This window comes from Gymnoscopelus braueri (assembly GCF_963280865.1).
Source record: "Gymnoscopelus braueri genome assembly, chromosome: 22".
NCBI lineage: Eukaryota > Metazoa > Chordata > Actinopteri > Myctophiformes > Myctophidae > Gymnoscopelus > Gymnoscopelus braueri.
In genome coordinates, this window is record NC_137624.1 from 41,896,609 (window position 1) to 41,913,990 (window position 17,382).

Below are 17,382 nucleotides of genomic sequence, written 5' to 3' on the forward strand. Positions count from 1 at the left end.
TAGCTTTTGGGGCTAAGCGTATTAGCCTGTTGTTTACTCACTGTCTCATACGTGCATGCGCGGCCACGTACCATGCACGACGGCTCCGAGGACCCCCAAGTGGTCCGTGACCCCGGGGACATGGCCCCCCTTGCACCGGTGTTGCCACATCCGTCAAACAAGCGGACCATGACGCACACGTGTGTGTGTGTGTGTGTGTGTGTGTGTGTGTGTGTGTTGGAACTGTTGCAGGTGCCAAATACTAAGTCACTTTTTATCCCTGATGTACTGTCTGTGCACAGAGCATAACCCAAACTGCACATACTTTGGGTGCTCATATGCCCCGACGGGTATGATCTAGTTGATAATAATTTATAACTATGTTAATGATTTATTTGGTGTATGCAACATGAAAGTAGTTAAAGCCTCATTTATGTGTTTCAGACTCTGAAAATGCAGCCTTGTCAGCCCGGTTGAGCGTGCTGGCAGAACTCAGGGCTGGGAAACGTCTGCACCCAGTGAGTATTGATCACATTAAACCACATGTTGAAATGTAACCCTGCAGCAAAACACCATGAGGAAGATGAAGATGAAGATAAACCAACACACTTCTCAAGGTGTGAAGATCACAAGATAAATCCTTCTCTTTCTGGGAACCATTTTCTGCTTAACTGAAGAAGAGATAAAAAAAACATGTACCACAGCAGAGATGACTGTCTAAACATCCTGTGGTTTATGAGTTTTCAGGTAAACACTTTTTTCTAAATAACCTCTTTTTAGACGAACACTAATACTAGTCTAAAAACCCAGAGAGGTGTAAGCTGGTGGTTCTCAAAGTGGGGTCCGGGGACAGCCAGGGGTCCTTGAGGGGGTTCCAGGGGGTCCCCAGCTAAATTATTTGATAGTTAGGAACCAAATGAACCCTTATGGGTCCATTTGGTTCCATTTGTACACTCTCAGAGTTATGGTGGTCTGTGGTCTAATGCAGGGGTTCTCATAGTGGGGTCCGGGGCCCCTAGGGGTCCTTGAGTAGGTTTACCCAGCAAAAATGTGTTCATATATCAAAATCAGTTTAACCCTATATCGGCTATTTAAAAAATGTTTAAAAAAAAAAAAAAATGTAACACCAGAAATGTGGTTTGGGGGTCCCATATTTTTAGATGGGGGTCCACGGCCAAATTAATTTGGGGGTCCTTGACATGAAGCCGTTTGAGAAGCACTGGTGTAAGCTACTCTCTGTAACCACAGACCACATCCACCTGCACCAACACACAGCTTCACAGGAACATAAACACTCCTAAAATAGACTGAGGTCTCTCATGGTTTGACCCACTTTAATTTACTCTATTTCATGTAAGTTTAAAGAACCAAGCTGTGAATGTGAGTGTAGTTATTATCTTTATAACTCAAAGCACATTAATCATTGATTATAGGGCAGCACATAAGTTGCATAATTTCAGCTTCAATGATTTTATCAAATGTTGGCTTATTAGCAAAAGTTATTATTTCTATAACTAATATACATAATCAACTTTATGCTCCTAAGACCTGACATCCACATCACATGTTGGGTTATAAACCATAATATGTATGGTGACTGCCCTGGGGACCACAGAGACCTGGGGACTGTTTCAATTTTCACCGTGAGCTGATCTAAAGGCCTTCAGTGTAAACACACCATCTTTACTATGACTGCTTATGGGTTTACAATTTAGGCATTTAGCAGAAACTCTTAATCCAGAGCGATTTACAGTAAGAAAGTACCTGGTTTATGCCAAGGAAGAGCAGCACAGATGTGCTGTTCACCCTGAGGCATGTCATGGTACTGCATGTGGCATGCATGTGGCATGGCATATGGCATATGGCATGTGGCATGGCATGTCACATGGCATATGGCATGGCATATGGTATGGCATGTGGCATGGCATATGGTATGGCATGTGGCATGGCATATGGTATGGCATGGCATATGGCATGGCATATGTGGCATGGCATGGCATATGGCATGTGGCATGGCATATGGCATGGCATATGGCATGGCATATGTGGCATGGCATATGGTATGGCATGTGGCATGGCATGTGGCATGGCATATGGCATGGCATATGGCATATGGATTCAACAGCAGTGACAAAACAGACATGTGTGTGAGGAGGAATCTATTGGCATAATGACTAAATTGCGGATAAAAAGGGGTAAAAAATAATTGGCTATACTCTCTAAATTAAAAATAAAATAAAAATCAACAATGAATTAAAATATTTATTATATAATTTTTGGACCAAACAACTTCTATTTGCTATCAACTTTGAAATACTGAAATAATTGATCATCATCGGTCTGGGTTCTATATTTTAATGGCAGTGAAACTATAACACATATCACTCCAAGACAGTTGAAAGCAATTATAACATCAAAGCCGCAGATCATTATAATATAATATAATGGTTAGTAAGTAAATAAATAAACAAACACATAAATAAGTAAACTAGAAAAGTGCTCCTCGGAGCACAGGTCTCCGCCAGGTCAGGTAGGTCATGGTGGGCCAGCAATGTTCGGAATTCGCCAATCAGGATGGAATATGAAAAATCAATAGGATCCGCCTTGATCACTTGACTATAGAGAATGTGTACCGATTTGCGTGTTGTTTGGAATAAATTTGTAGGAGTAGGCTAATATTAAAAAAATATGTTTTGCATAAATCTGCCTCCTGGTGGAGCTATAATAGGGCAATGTTATAAGGGTGGCATTTGTTCCTCAACGTAGTGCGAATATGCATGAAAGGTTCACCGTAATCGGACGCTGCGTTTATGATTTGCGGCATTTTGTTCAAAACCGGCCACTCCCATGTCAATCTTAGCCAATCAAGATGGAATTTGAAAAATCAGATCCGTCCTGATCACATGACTATAGAGATCATGTAAAAATGTAATCTGAAGGAGTAATATAAAAACATTGTTTTACATAAGTCCGCCTCCTGGTGGCGCTATAAAAGGCAGATGTGAAAAATGCAGGGTAAAGGTTTTTCCTTGACCTCTAGGGAGTGCACCGACTAAGTTTTTGGTGCACAGATTGGTGCAGGTAAAAACACAAATCGGCCTGTTATAGCGCCACCATGAGGCTGACTTGAAAATGTTCAAATGCCATTTCTTCATCGGCCTACTGGGAAAGTGCGTGCCAAATTTAACGGACAATGCACGCTGTTCATGATTTGAGGCATTTTGTTAGCACTCCTGCAAAGTTTGGAAGCCAATCTTAGCCAATCTGGAATATGAAAAATCTGAAAGACCTGTTTCGTTAAATGACTATAGAGATACTGTGTACCGATTTGCGTTATGTTTGGACAACATCTGTAGGAGTACTGTCAAGAAACGTGTTTTGTCAAAATCGGCCTCCTGTAAAAATTTCGGGGCAGAGGTTCTGCTCTGGCATCCAGGGAGTGTCGCTGCGGTCAAACCAACGGTGCCAGAGATTAGCTTTACACAGACAGAATGACACATACACGGACGGACGGACAGGGGGCAAAACATACTCTCGCCATGCCTTTTAGCCTGGCGGAGACAATGAAGTAAAATGTTAAAATATCGCTGAAAGATAACAGTTTTGCACAACTTTTGCTGTGTTGCCACTCTGTAATTTAAAGTTGGGCGATGTGGTGAAGCCTCAATTTGTCAAATGAAGACACAACTAATGACAATAGAATAAAATGATGGCTGTTGAACACATCTTCTTTCTGAACCAGTCTCATCCCAAGCTGCACACAAACTGACCATGTCTCTGAGGCCCTGTTTAGACTGCAGTAAAATCACATTTATTTCAAAAATCCGAGTGTGGAGTTTAGCAAGTTCCAACTAACTAACTAGTAGCTGCGTGGCTTCCTCTTATGAACTAGTCATCCCCAATATGACACCCGGCGCAGATACATACGCCCCAGAGTCTGAGGAGGCGTCTACCTTTATATGTCTCTGTTATAAACCACTGTGATGACTCTGTGTGTGTGTCAGTCTAGTCAGGAGCTACAGTTGCAATGTGGTTTCTGCAGCTTCTGCTGCTCTGCATAGCAGCCACCAGCCCCGTGACCTCAGAAGGCAAGTGACAAGTTTTTATTTAAACTTTTAAAATGTTCCGTTTGTGAACAATACTTTGTTACAATCATCTGTTGTTGGTTTTTGAAAGGATTGGGCATGAAAACTAAATGTATGCATCATCTTAAAATGTTTGGTTTAACAAAAAAAAAATGTTTTACTTCATAGTAAGTAGAGAATCATAGCTATGAAATGAAACATTGGTTGTACAGTTTGAGCCTCCAGTTTTAGAAACACAGCTTATAGACTCAAACTGTAGTTTTGTGAAAACAGCCTTGGAAGGTTTCTGTCACCTCTCAGACCACACATCCCACAATGCATAGCATCTGATGGGGGGGCTGTACGGAGTATTATCATGATGCGATAATAGATTCAATCTGTAGTGAGAGTTACATCAACTATTACTGTGACCCTCACCACAGATACTGTAACTGATGAGTGAAACATGATTATAACAAGGATTCTAGATTACAATCTAGTCTAGAATCAGGTTTGCCAACAGTCAACAGTCAACAGTCAATGGCCCGTATTTTGACCAAAAGAGACGCATCCCGTAAAGGACGTCATTTGTCTCGGGTAAAGGGACAAGGGACAATATTTTGCTTCATGCTCCAGGCAGTGCATCTGTCTGCCTCCCTGTGTGTTTGTGTGCTGTATGGGAAGGGTACTAGGACCCTGGGGGTGCCACTCAGTTGACAGGGAACTGTATGTGTGTGTGTGCTTGTGTGAGATTCCCTCAGGTGGCCGCGGCATCATTGTGTGGCATGTGTGTGTGTGTGTGTGTGTGCGACCCGTCCCGTATTGCTGGGTGGCAATGTTGGCAACCCAATCTAGAATGGGGATTCTGTGATCTATCTCTACATTCAGAACTGTGTGTGTGTGTGTGTGTGTGTGTGTGTGTGTGTGTGTGTGTGTGTGTGTGTGTGTGTGTGTGTGTGTGTGTGTGTGTGTGTGTGTGTGTGTGTGTGTGTGTGTGTGTGTGTGTGTGTGTGTGTGTGCGTGCGTGCGTGCGTGCGTGTGTGTGGATGATGTGCGCTGATGTCGTGCTGACACAATGTCAGTATTGTCTGATGACATCATGGATCCTTGTATCTCCATATTTCATAAGTTTGGTCATTAGAGGTGCCACACTGTGGTGTAAGAACAGGTACAACACAATTAGTCCATGAGTCAGAACCCCAAAATTGAGCAATGATTATCGAAAGAGTGGGCAAAACCATACCTATATTAAATTGTTTATAGGGTCAATATAAGTAAATACATCTATGATTGATAACCTTTCCACAGGAGCAGCTTTTTCATATTTATCACACATTTTGTTATTTTCCTCAGGTGAAAAAATTACTAAATAAAAAAAAAGTTATCATAATGAAACTTCCCCAGTTGATTACTTACATGAAGACAATGATTTATCTTATTACAAGTTTTCTGAAATTGTATATTTAAATATGCAAATTGGGCATTTAGTCCATGAGCCAGAGCCCCAAAATTGAGCCAGATATTGAATATTCCCTCGTTAAAAACCTTTGACTCCAACATTATAACAAAATCAAATAAGAACGTTGACTCTGGCTTTGTCCAATGTTCCAATGTTGATTCTGGAAAGTTATGCAAATTCGGGCATATTTTCCTATGCCCAATTTGCATATTTAAATATACAATTTCAGAACACTTGTAATACGATAAATCATTGTCTTCATGTAAGTAATCAACAGGGGAAGTTTCATTATGATAACTATTTTTTTCACCTGTCATGTATGTATGGGGAAAATAACAAAATGTGTGATAAATATGAAAAAGCTGCTCCTGTGTAAAGGTTATCATACATTAATTTACTTATATTGACCCTATAAACAATTTAATATAGGTAGGTTTTGCCCACTCTTTTCGATAATGAAATCTTGTCTGGCTCATGGACTAGAGCAGGAGCAGGAGTTCTCAAACCTTTTTATACCACGTCCACGACCCCATACTATGAGGGATTTATTTTGGCGACCGCATCGCGCCCCGCGCTATCTAAATTGAACTCTGCGAGGGTACAGATGGAACCAAATGGACCCATGGTCCATGTATTTGTACCACCCGCTCATATTGAACATAAGTCCTGAGTAAATGGTTTATGAACGGCTAAAATCAGTTGGATTTTTGTCAGTGTTGGAGCTGTCTGTGTGGGAGGAGTCAAGTGGCCGTCCCTGTCATGAACTCACAGTTCTCTAAAGTGGTGGAAAAAGTACTCAATTTGTTTACTTAAGTAAAAGTATCGATACTGCAATGTAGAAGTACTCCGTTGCAAGTAAAAGCTCAGGAATAAAAAAATTACTTGAGTAAAAGTACAAAAGTATTGGCATTAAAAATGTACTTAAAGGAGGAGTTCACCCAAAAAATGACTTATTTTCTATCAATTACACACCCCATGAAGCCTTGATTTCATGGATTTATTTTTGTTTTTGTGGCATTCCTAAGACAATAATTTGATTATAATAAATTTGTCCCCATTGATTCCGGTAGGAGACACAAATGCATTTGTGTCTCCTACCGGAATCAATGGGGACACATTTATTATAATCAAATAATAAAGGAAGGAATGCAACAAAAACAAAAATAAATCCATGAATTCAAGGCTCCATGGGGTGAGTAATCAATAGAAAAAAAGTCATTTTGGGGGTGAACTACTCCTTTAAAGTACCAAAAGTAAGAGTACAAAAATGTTTGAAAATAGCAGATCTACAAGCTCACAAATTATCGCGCTGCGACGCGTTGTGAGCTTGTAGATCGGCTATTTTCAAATAGCCTAGGTATGGGACTAAAGTGGTTAATGTATGTTTCATAATATAATCTATATCTGAAAAGTAACTAGTAACTAAAGTCTTCAAATAATTGTAGTGGAGTAAAAGTATAATATTCGCCTCTGATATGTAGTGGAGTAAAAGTAAAAGTATAGACAATTGGAAATACTCCAGTAAAGTAAAAGTACCTCAAAATTGTACTTAAGTACAGTAGGCTACTTCAGTAAATGTACTTTGTTACTTTACACCACTGGCTCTGTGGCTTCTGCCATTTACTGTGTTAATCAACAAAATAGATACAGCTGGTCAGGCTTATATAACAACCCTGCCTGACTAGGCTATACTGAATGAACACTAATTGCATTCATCACCGTCCCCTTCACGTTGGTTACCATTTTATTTTTTTAGTTTCTTGATTTGTTACCAATGCGCGACCCCAATGGCACGTTCCCACGACCCCACTTTGGGTCGCGACCCATAGTTTGAGAACCGCTGTGTTAGAGGTACCACACTGTGGTCATAATGTTAGAGGTACCACGCTGTGGTCATAATGTTAGAGGTACCACTGTGGTCATAATGTTAGAGGTACCACACGGTGGGTGTAAGAACAGGTGCAACTTTAACAACAACTACAACGTCGCCTTCCTGAAATTATGTCATTTTTCGAGGAATATTATATGCTTGCCTAAATCAGCTCTTGGTGACACTGGTCACCTCTGGTAAATGGGGAATGCATTCCCATCCATGAGTCTGATGAAGAGCGTGTAGCACTTTGTCATAGGAGCCCTACTACACTACAGTGTGAGAGCGTTTCATTATTATTTCTATAATAATGTTTCCATTTTCCTGGGGAAAGAATTCCAAACTTTGTTACTGACTTGCATCGTTCGCAAGTACGGCCCGGTGTCCGTTTATAACTGTGGTAACGGGTAGCACACTGGGGGCTCTATCTTGCCCGCCGCCTTAACCGTTATGCCATTTTTTTTTTGTTGCTATTTTGAAAAACATTTTAAAATAGTTCAAATAGCCGATCTACAAGATTAAAGGGATATTCCACCGCGCCTCAAGGCGAAATCAGGCTGATCCGGTGCGTCTCAGAAGCGAACACATATAAAGAAGGCCTGGAGCAACTCAGATGATTGGAGCCTTTTACTTTAATAACAGGGTGTAAAGCACAAATAAACGTTTACATGTCAGATTACATCTGACAAGATGTAATCTGACATCAAAACGTTGTCGTTTATTTTTGCACCTTCTTTATTCAGCCGATCTACAAGCTCACAACGTGTTGATGTAAACTATTTTTAAATGTTTTTCAAATTGGTAAAATATGCCTATAAAGGTTTAGGCATAAGGGGTAAGGTGGAGCACAAGATAGGGCCCTGGGTCCTACTGTAACACCAGGCGTACAACAGGAGGGTTATTGTACAATCGGGTGGGACATGCATTTCATTCACAACTTGTGTATATCTGTGATCTTTTAACTATCTGTGAGCCAGGCTGCTGCCTGAGATCATCCAGCAGGGTCCTGTAAAGCACTTGTTAACTTGCTCTCCTCAGAATAGGGATAATAGGGTTCAAGTTGTTATTGTAAAAAAGAATGATCCTATCACAAAATATTTGGCGCCCCCCCTGTAGTAGCTCTTAGGACCCCCTATGGGTCCTGGACCCCCTGTTGAAGACCCCTGATCTAATGTCCATGTTGTTATTTTTTTTTCTCTCTCTCTCTCTCTCTCTCTCTCTCTCTCTCTCTCTCTCTCTCTCTCTCTCTCTCTCTCTCCATATACAGTGTCAGTGAGAGTCAGTCCTGACAGATCTCAGTTCTTTAGTGGTGAGTTCATCACACTGAGCTGTGAGGAAGAAGGGAAGTCTGTGCCAGGGTGGTCTGTGAGAAGAAAGACCCGTTGGAGGAGTGGAACATGTGGCAATGACTGGGGGTACATTAACGGTATGTAGGTACAGATAGATAGACGGATGGACGGACTGGCATTCAGACTGATTGATTGATTGATTGATTTCAAGTGAAATGCCTCTTTCTTTTCATTGTGATTCTGTGTAGGAGAGACCTGTTACACGTGGAACCTGCAGACTGAGTACAGTGGTGTTTACTGGTGTGAGTCCCAGTCAGGACAACTCAGCCAGTCCATCAACATTACCATCTCTGGTACAATCAATATAATTACTGTATATAATCAATATATTAATGTGTAGACAGACATAATTCACATACTATCATTGAATGTTAACACAGATATTGATGTGTTTCCATTCAATAGATATGATGTCACATGTTGACTACAGTATGTCTATCAGTATAGTGTTGTTGTGTTAACCTTGTAGGTCAAGAGGTTACGTCTGTTCTCTTGATAAAGAATATTTTAAGTTTGAATAATAACTTAACACTTAACTTAAAAGTCATAGAGTCACTGTCCTATTTCCAACTTATAGATATTTGAGTATTACTGTTATATATCCTGATTCTTTGTTTCCAAACAAACAAAGAATTCTGGAGGGATGACAGGACAGTGGATCTGAGAATATGAATTTACTAAATGTGAAAATATATTCTGACAACAAAACGACAATATATTGAATTATAGATTTACTTCCTTGTTCTACTGGCAACGTACACAAGACATTTAGCTCTGATTGGTCCAGTGGTTTGTGAGAGTAGCAGACAGACACACTTCTAGACGGCTCACCCCTACGTACGTACGTATGAATAGATGTTCATAACTCACTGCTGTTGGTTCTATAGATGTTCATAACTCACTGCTGTTGGTTCTATAGATGTTCATAACTCACTGCTGTTGGTTCTATAGATGTTCATAACTCACTGCTGTTGGTTCTATAGATGTTCATAACTCACTGCTGTTGGTTCTATAGATGTTCATAACTCACTGCTGTTGGTTCTATAGATGTTCATAACTCACTGCTGTTGGTTCTATAGATGTTCATAACTCACTGCTGTTGGTTCTATAGATGTTCATAACTCACTGCTGTTGGTTCTAAAGATGTTCATAACAAACTGCTGTTGGTTCTAGATATGTTCTTAACTCACTGCTGTTGGTTCTATAGATGTTCATAACTCACTGCTGTTGGTTCTATAGATGTTCATAACTCACTGCTGTTGGTTCTATAGATGTTCATAACTCACTGCTGTTGGTTCTATAGATGTTCATAACTCACTGCTGTTGGTTCTGTAGATGTTCATAACTCACTGCTGTTGGTTCTATAGATGTTCATAACTCACTGCTGTTGGTTCTATAGATGTTCATAACTCACTGCTGTTGGTTCTATAGATGTTCATAACTCACTGCTGTTGGTTCTATAGATGTTCATAACTCACTGCTGTTGGTTCTAGGTGGAGGTGTGATCCTGGAGAGTCCTTTACTTCCTGTCCAGGGAAGTGATGTCACACTCCGCTGCTTGTACAGGAGAACCTCCTCTGACCGCCCAGCTGATTTCTATAAAGATGGATCCCTCATCAGGACTGAGTCTACAGGACAGATGACCATCCACCATGTTAACAAGTCTGATGAAGGATTCTACAAGTGTAACATCTCTGACCGTGGAGAGTCACCAGAGAGCTGGATGGAAGTGAGAGGTGAGATGAAACTAATGGTCTAGTGGGTCAATATTTACAGCTGGCAGGCTTTTGCAAATTCTTTCTTTCTTTCTTTCTGTCTTCCTTCCTTCAATTCATATTGCCAGGTTCACAACATTTAACACAATTAAACTTTTCCCATGTGTGGCTTTATCAGCTTTTGTTTGTTTGTTTGTTTTTGAAATAGTGTTTATACTGTAGATTTAACATGACATGTAACCATGCAGGTGTGACCAGGCTGATCCTTAAAGGTGGCTCCAACCCATGTGAGGGTTACATTGAAATACATCATGACTATGAATGGGGCCTCGTTGGTCATGATAACTGGAACCAGAACAATGAAGATGTGGTGTGTAGGAGTATTGGCTGTGGACAGGCTGTGAATGGATCTTCATACATAATGAAACACAATATAACCAATATACCTGATAAGGTATGGATCAATAATGTAAACTGTATCTATATAATGAAACACAATACTACTCATATTTAATAATGTGAACTGTATCTATATAATGAAACACAATATAACTAATATTCCTGATAAGGTATGGATCAATGGTGTGAACTGTAACGGGACAGAGGATCAGCTGTGGAACTGTCAGAACTTCAGTGATTGGGGGGTCAACGTCTCCACTCAGGACTCAGTTAAATGGATCACATGTTCAGGTAAGAACACACCACTTTTGCTTTGTGATTAAAAAGTATTCGGTTTATCTAGAATTGTACTAAAACATGTCATACATTTTAGAGATCAGATCCAGTTCATGAGGCTGCTATTAGAAGCTTTTTATAATAGTGATAGTATTTCTAATTGCAAAGTATAATTTGATTAGGTCATCCACTGCAGGCATAATGTGGAAAGTGAGGGTTTCTCTTCCTTGCTAAATCATGACTTTATTCTCACAGAATATTCAAGTTTTTGTCTCTCATAAATATACAATTATTTTTCTCTGAATATTACGCCTATTCCATTATGATTGTTTACACCATTGTAGAAAATATATGAAAATATTTCCATTCCAGTTCATTACCATTCTTGAGCTTGGACATTGATAATGTATTTTTTTTGTTTTAAAAAGGTCTTTCTTTCTTTTTTTCTTTCTTTCTTTCTTTCTTTCTTTCTTTCTTTCTTTCTTTCTACTTGTAGATAAGATTGAAATAAGTTTGGATGGTTTTAAATGTGCCGGAGCTGTCCAATTCACCACAACGTCAAATGAGGAAAATTCACAATACTATGTTTGTTCTGACAACTGGGGTAAGAGTTACACTATAATGTGTCATCATAAATTCCTGTGTGATCATTTATGGACCTTTGGACTGTTATTCCGGGCTCTTATTATTTATCATTAGTAGCAGCAGCAGCAGCAATGATAGTATTTCTCATATAATTCCAAATTAAATACCTCATGTTGGTTTTTCTCCGACTTAAAGGAAAGGAACAAGCTGACCTTGTGTGCAACAACCTCAAATGTGGAATGGCAAAAGATGTGCCTGACCCGACCAAAATGACCTCACCAGAGGGGTTCACCTCCAAAGGCAAGAAGAGAATTCATTGTACAGGCACCAGAAATGAAGACCATCTGTGGCAGTGTGATCCTAAAGACCCTCTGCCTGCAACATGCTCTAAACCTGCTTTCATCACATGTTCAGGTACGTTTGTTTACTTCACTGTGGTTTACATCTGTGTTCTAATCTCCAACAGCTGTCAGTTACAAACCACACATACTGACATGCATTAATATGTGGAAAGAAGCAGCACTCCGTTTGAAAGATTGAGCTCTCACACACACACACACACACACACACACACACACACACACACACACACACACACACACACACACACACACACACACACACACACACACACACACACACACACACACACACACACACACACACACACACACTAATATTATGCATGCGCATACGTGTGCACACAATACAATGTATTTGTTTGCTGTTTAATGAATGTTCAAATGTTCAATGCCATAGTGTTGGTCCATTTTCACATACATATGTATGCCAAAGTGTTGCTACATTTTCACATAAAGATGTACAGTAGGTTAAAGTGTTCGTTTTCATGTCTGTTAACAGATCACCCCATGTTACGGCTACAAGACGGGGACAATGTCTGTTCTGGAACCTTGGTGGTGGAGGACGGTGACATGTGGAATATTACCTGCAATGAAAACACCACAATAACAGCTGATATGATGTGTAAACAACTGAGATGTGGAGTCAGTGTCACACATAACTTTACCTGCGACAGGAGCCAATCAGTTCCATCCACACTGAACTGCTCAGGTAATATGAATATTCATACATCTCATAGTTTCAGCTCAGCAGCTGGTTTGGAAAAAGGAGCCAACTCCTGTGTTAAGCTTTAAGTGTTGCTTTACACACACATTAGGAAAACATTATATAAAAGCCATGAGTTAAATTTGTTATGGTAGTCTTGTTAAGTATTTTGTATCATTTTATTGGGGATACTTAATAGTGCACATTTAAGCAGTTTAGACTACATGCCTCTCTTTTGGTCAATCATTTCTGTGACTTCAAAGATGATACAAAACAGATTAAACAGAGCATGTTTCTTTACGTCTTAATTTTATAATTTCAATTAAATGCATTTCACTTATTTAATGGATTTCCCCCCCATTGTAAAATCCCTTAATGTTTTAACAGAAAAGATCAACATAACTCTCCTGGACATCCACAGTCCCAGTGATTGTTATGGTGCAGTTTATATCAATAGTTCTATGGGTCTGCAGCCTGTGTGTGGTTCAGACTGGGACAGACATGATGGAGAAGTGGTTTGCAGAGAGTTGAGCTGTGGCAAGGTGAGCTCTCATGCTTTATAGTTAATATGAAATGAATCATGTATCTGTGGCACACAAAAAGACCTCACAGGTCAAATTTGCACAATCAGTAGTCAGCAAATATCATATGAAAAATGGCCAAAATCACAATAAATTCCTTACCAAGAAATGTTCATCCATGTGTTTATAAAGCTCAAAACACATTTCTAAAAGTTGGACTTCAACTTCAGTATAAGTAGCTTATGAGGGGTCAAACTAGGTGTTTATCATTATTCTGAATCTTTGCAAGCATTAAGTTTGGCACCAAAATGTCTCCTTGGCAGCGGCCATGCCCACTTTTCCCATTGATTGCAACCCCAACTTTATAAACCACACAGGGTTTTCTAAATCTCACCTGCACATCCCAACCCAATATTATGCTGTTGTTACAAATTTGTTGTTTAAAAAAAAAAATCTGTGTGAAAATATATATTGCTGGGTGCATGCAAATTGAAAAGTAGCTTTATTAGTTTATTTAAATTTCTCAAAAACTATGATACTGCTCCACGATGTCAAATGGATCAAGAAGGTTGCCTGGAGGGCTTGGTAGCTCCAGAGGGTAGGAGTGTAGCAGGGCTGTGATACACTTTGGGCAGGTAGAGCCCACTATACTCCCGCACCGGCGGATTCCATTCTGATTGGCTACGGTTGGCTTTAGAATTTGTGGGTGGGGCCTGTTTTGCACAAAATGCATGTTTTAATCATGTTTGATTGCCGTGAAACTTTGTACGCACACTCTCAGCAGCCAAAGAGGAACTTCCACGGCTCCACCCAATGTTTTTTAAATTGGCCTCATGGTGGCGCTATAACAGTAACTGCCTTCCAAAGCTTGAAGGCAATGGGTTAGCAACCCGGCCTGGCGGAGAGAACTAGTTTGCTGTGTTTGTCGTGCTTGCACACACACACACACACACACACACACACACACACACACACACACACACACACACACACACACACACACACACACTCAGAAATGTTTTGTGTGGCAAAGGAAAGGCATTTTATTCAGAATACATTGAATGTGTTCTTTCAGGTGATTTACACCAGCACCACCAGAACTGGACATCATGGAATACTGGACAATATCAACTGTAATGGCACTGAGACGTCACTGTGGCACTGCAAGGCCAAGTACAATGACTCTGTCCCATGCACTTCCACTGCTCATGTCACCTGTGAAAGTAAGAGCATGATGTATTTTTGTAGTATTATATATTATTGGAGGTGATATTATATTAGATTGTTTGTTGTTTTAGTGGTATGTTATCTCTGTACATGCGTAGAAAACCTGTTTCACATGAAGTTTTTATACCGTTTCCATGCAGCCAGTATCAAGGCTGATTTCAAGGATTCCAGAGATCATTGTTCTGGAAATGTGGAGATACTCTATCGAGGTCAACGACACCCTGTCTGTAAAGAAACCCTGAAGGACACCAATGTCCAAAATACCATCTGCAGAGAGCTGCAATGTGGAGAGACCGGCGAGCCTGTTGAATTCTTTGGACCTTTACTGCAAAGTCCACCTGAAGTCGTGTCAGGACTGAGCTGTCCTGCAAACAGCCACAAGCTGGCAGACTGTAACATTACTTTACAGGACAAAGGACATTGTTCTCTTGGTGGCCTCCAGTGTTCTGGTACGTTTTAAATGCTTTCATCTGATTCCACCTGACTTAGTTTTGATTGATTGATTTAATACTTTCAATCTGTCAAGAAATGTAAACAGCACAGAGGTAAGGTACAGTAAAACATTTAGGCTAAAAGGATAACATAAAAAGTCATCACTTAAATAAGTGTTGTACAGGTAATGTGCATGTTACAGTAACAGTCCATTTGTGAACATGGACTGTGGTAGGATATGTGTTTACATCAATAACCTCTTGAACTGAAGCAACCCTTGAACTGATTAATATTTATTAGTTTTCATCAACTATTCTCTGTCTCTGTTACTTCTCAGACTGGCAGAAGATCAGAATACAACATCCAAAACAGCATGGAAGACACTATGAGGGACATGTGTTTGTTTACAGTCAGAATGGTTCCAGGATGGTTTCTAGCCATGGCTGGACAGACACAGAGGGAGACAAACTGTGCCGTGATCTGGACCGTGGCGGTTATATAAACCATACAGCATCAAATAGTTCTTCTGATCTGTGGGAGAAGAGCTTCAATTGTAGCGATGTGAAGAACATGAAGACCATCTGGGACTGTGAACGTGAAAATACAACCTCCGGGAACCAAGGGGTCTACCTCCAATGCCAGAGTAATGACTATTATTAGTGTGGTTGCCCTAACAGCGCAACTATAGTACTTGTCCGACTTTCTTTTTCGTTATTCAGGAGAAACTTTATTTTGTCCCGTTACTCCTCCCACAGTTTTCACTCACTCGAGCCATATGTCAAATTGACAGGCTTCACCGGGAATCGTGTGCTTGTATTTTTAAGAGATGGGTTGTATTAGCCTGATTATCAGCCTGAAGCTGCGTGGAGCTTCAGTCTGAAATTGGCTGCATTGTCCGCGATTACCAGGGGGAGGGGATTGAAATTGCCCTAAACCAATCACAAGAGATCGACGGATCCGCCTACATCTGACGTCATCGCGCAGCTTGTTTTAGCAGATATTCGCTGATTGGCTTGTCATTAGACCACCCCCACCTACGACTCTGATTTGACAGATTTTTCTTCGATCGTGAAAAGCCATAGGCTGACATTATAATGCCAGACCAAGAGGAGCTCACTCAGAGAGTGGGCGGGGTCTATGGTTTGGAACCAGGCTAGGGTTGTATAGTTTAATTGGTATTAATTTATCAGTGAATTCATTTTCCCCATTGACTTATGATGGGAAATGTAAAAACTCCCATTCAAGTATTTTTCTCTTGGAAACCGTAAGTGCTACCAATACAACACTTGGAGGGGAGGCTCATAGTCCAGTGCCAAATTTTGAAAAAAAAAAAATTACACCAATCGGCTTCATGGTGGCGCTATAACAGCCCACTTAACGTTTCGGCCCATAACTTTTGAACCGTAGGTCGTAGAATAATAAAAAAAAACGATTCCCCTTGATTCCTTGGGTCATGATGCAACTCCCCATATAGACGCCCATTTGCATCTCATCATCATTTAGAATGTTCTTCAAAACACACTTTTTGCACTTTATCTGTACACATGTTCTCTGGACCCATGCGATAAACATATCCATGCGGAAATGTATTAGTCCATACCGTTCGTCCGTAATAGGCTGCCAAAGTTGGAGGGAGGGGCTTGTTTTACAAATGCCAAAATCATGAACAAAACGTCCAGTCAATCCTAAATTTGAATCACACGTCAAGGGTGGTTTACTCAACAAATCCCCAAAAGTATTTCAACTTTGATCCATAGGGGGCGCCACAAATGTGTAAAATGTAACCGTTTGATGCAAAAACATGATTTTTAGGAGGATCAATCCTCTCAAAATGAAATACAAGTGATCTCAGGAGTGACGTGACAATATAATTGTCCGGTTACATTTGTGGGAGGGGCCTATTTCTTTAGTGCAAGGGCCCTATTTCCTAAAATCAAAACGCCATGTATCACGAACGCAGAATCTGTTCAGTACCGAATTCGAATTGCACGCCGCACGGCCTCCGACGGTATTCCTCCCAGTTTATTCCTTGTGTCCCGGCGGCCACGACCCGCGACTAAAAATAATAAAATGTATTGACACCCTTGATTTTACCAGTCCATTTGTACACAATAGGAGTTATATTAACATAAAAAATTGTCTTTAAAAGATGATTTAATACAGATGTATGTTTAAGTGGGGAAAGGACAGTTTATTTTTCATTGATCATAATTGGATGAGGGATATTCAGGCCTCATCAGGCCCAGTGGATGTATGCCTCGTATTTCAAGTAAATGGTTTGAATGACATCTCTACATGACCCCATAACATGTTTTTTCAGCGCTATCACATCTGTGTGGTTGTGGGATTAGGGATGTATTTGTTTCTGTTGATTTGCTGTTGTTTCTGTTTTCCCAGATAATCCTGTGGTTAGTTTACCATACTGTTCTGGTGAGGTGAAG

General features: G+C 40.3%; 1 protein-coding gene across 1 annotated transcript; it reads left to right on the plus strand.

Moving 5' to 3' along the window:
* Positions 1-553: 553 nt before the first annotated feature.
* On the plus strand, positions 554-14,751 carry LOC308079034 (CD5 antigen-like; the record flags this gene model as incomplete). The annotated part of the gene is made up of 10 exons (XM_080420371.1): positions 554-596; positions 8,910-9,014; positions 10,215-10,457; positions 10,685-10,890; positions 11,006-11,126; positions 11,608-11,715; positions 11,892-12,110; positions 12,558-12,767; positions 13,149-13,303; positions 14,650-14,751. 10 exons carry the CDS (start codon positions 554-556, stop codon positions 14,749-14,751), a joined length of 1,512 nt encoding a protein of 503 aa, XP_080276497.1.
* Positions 14,752-17,382: the final 2,631 nt, after the last annotated feature.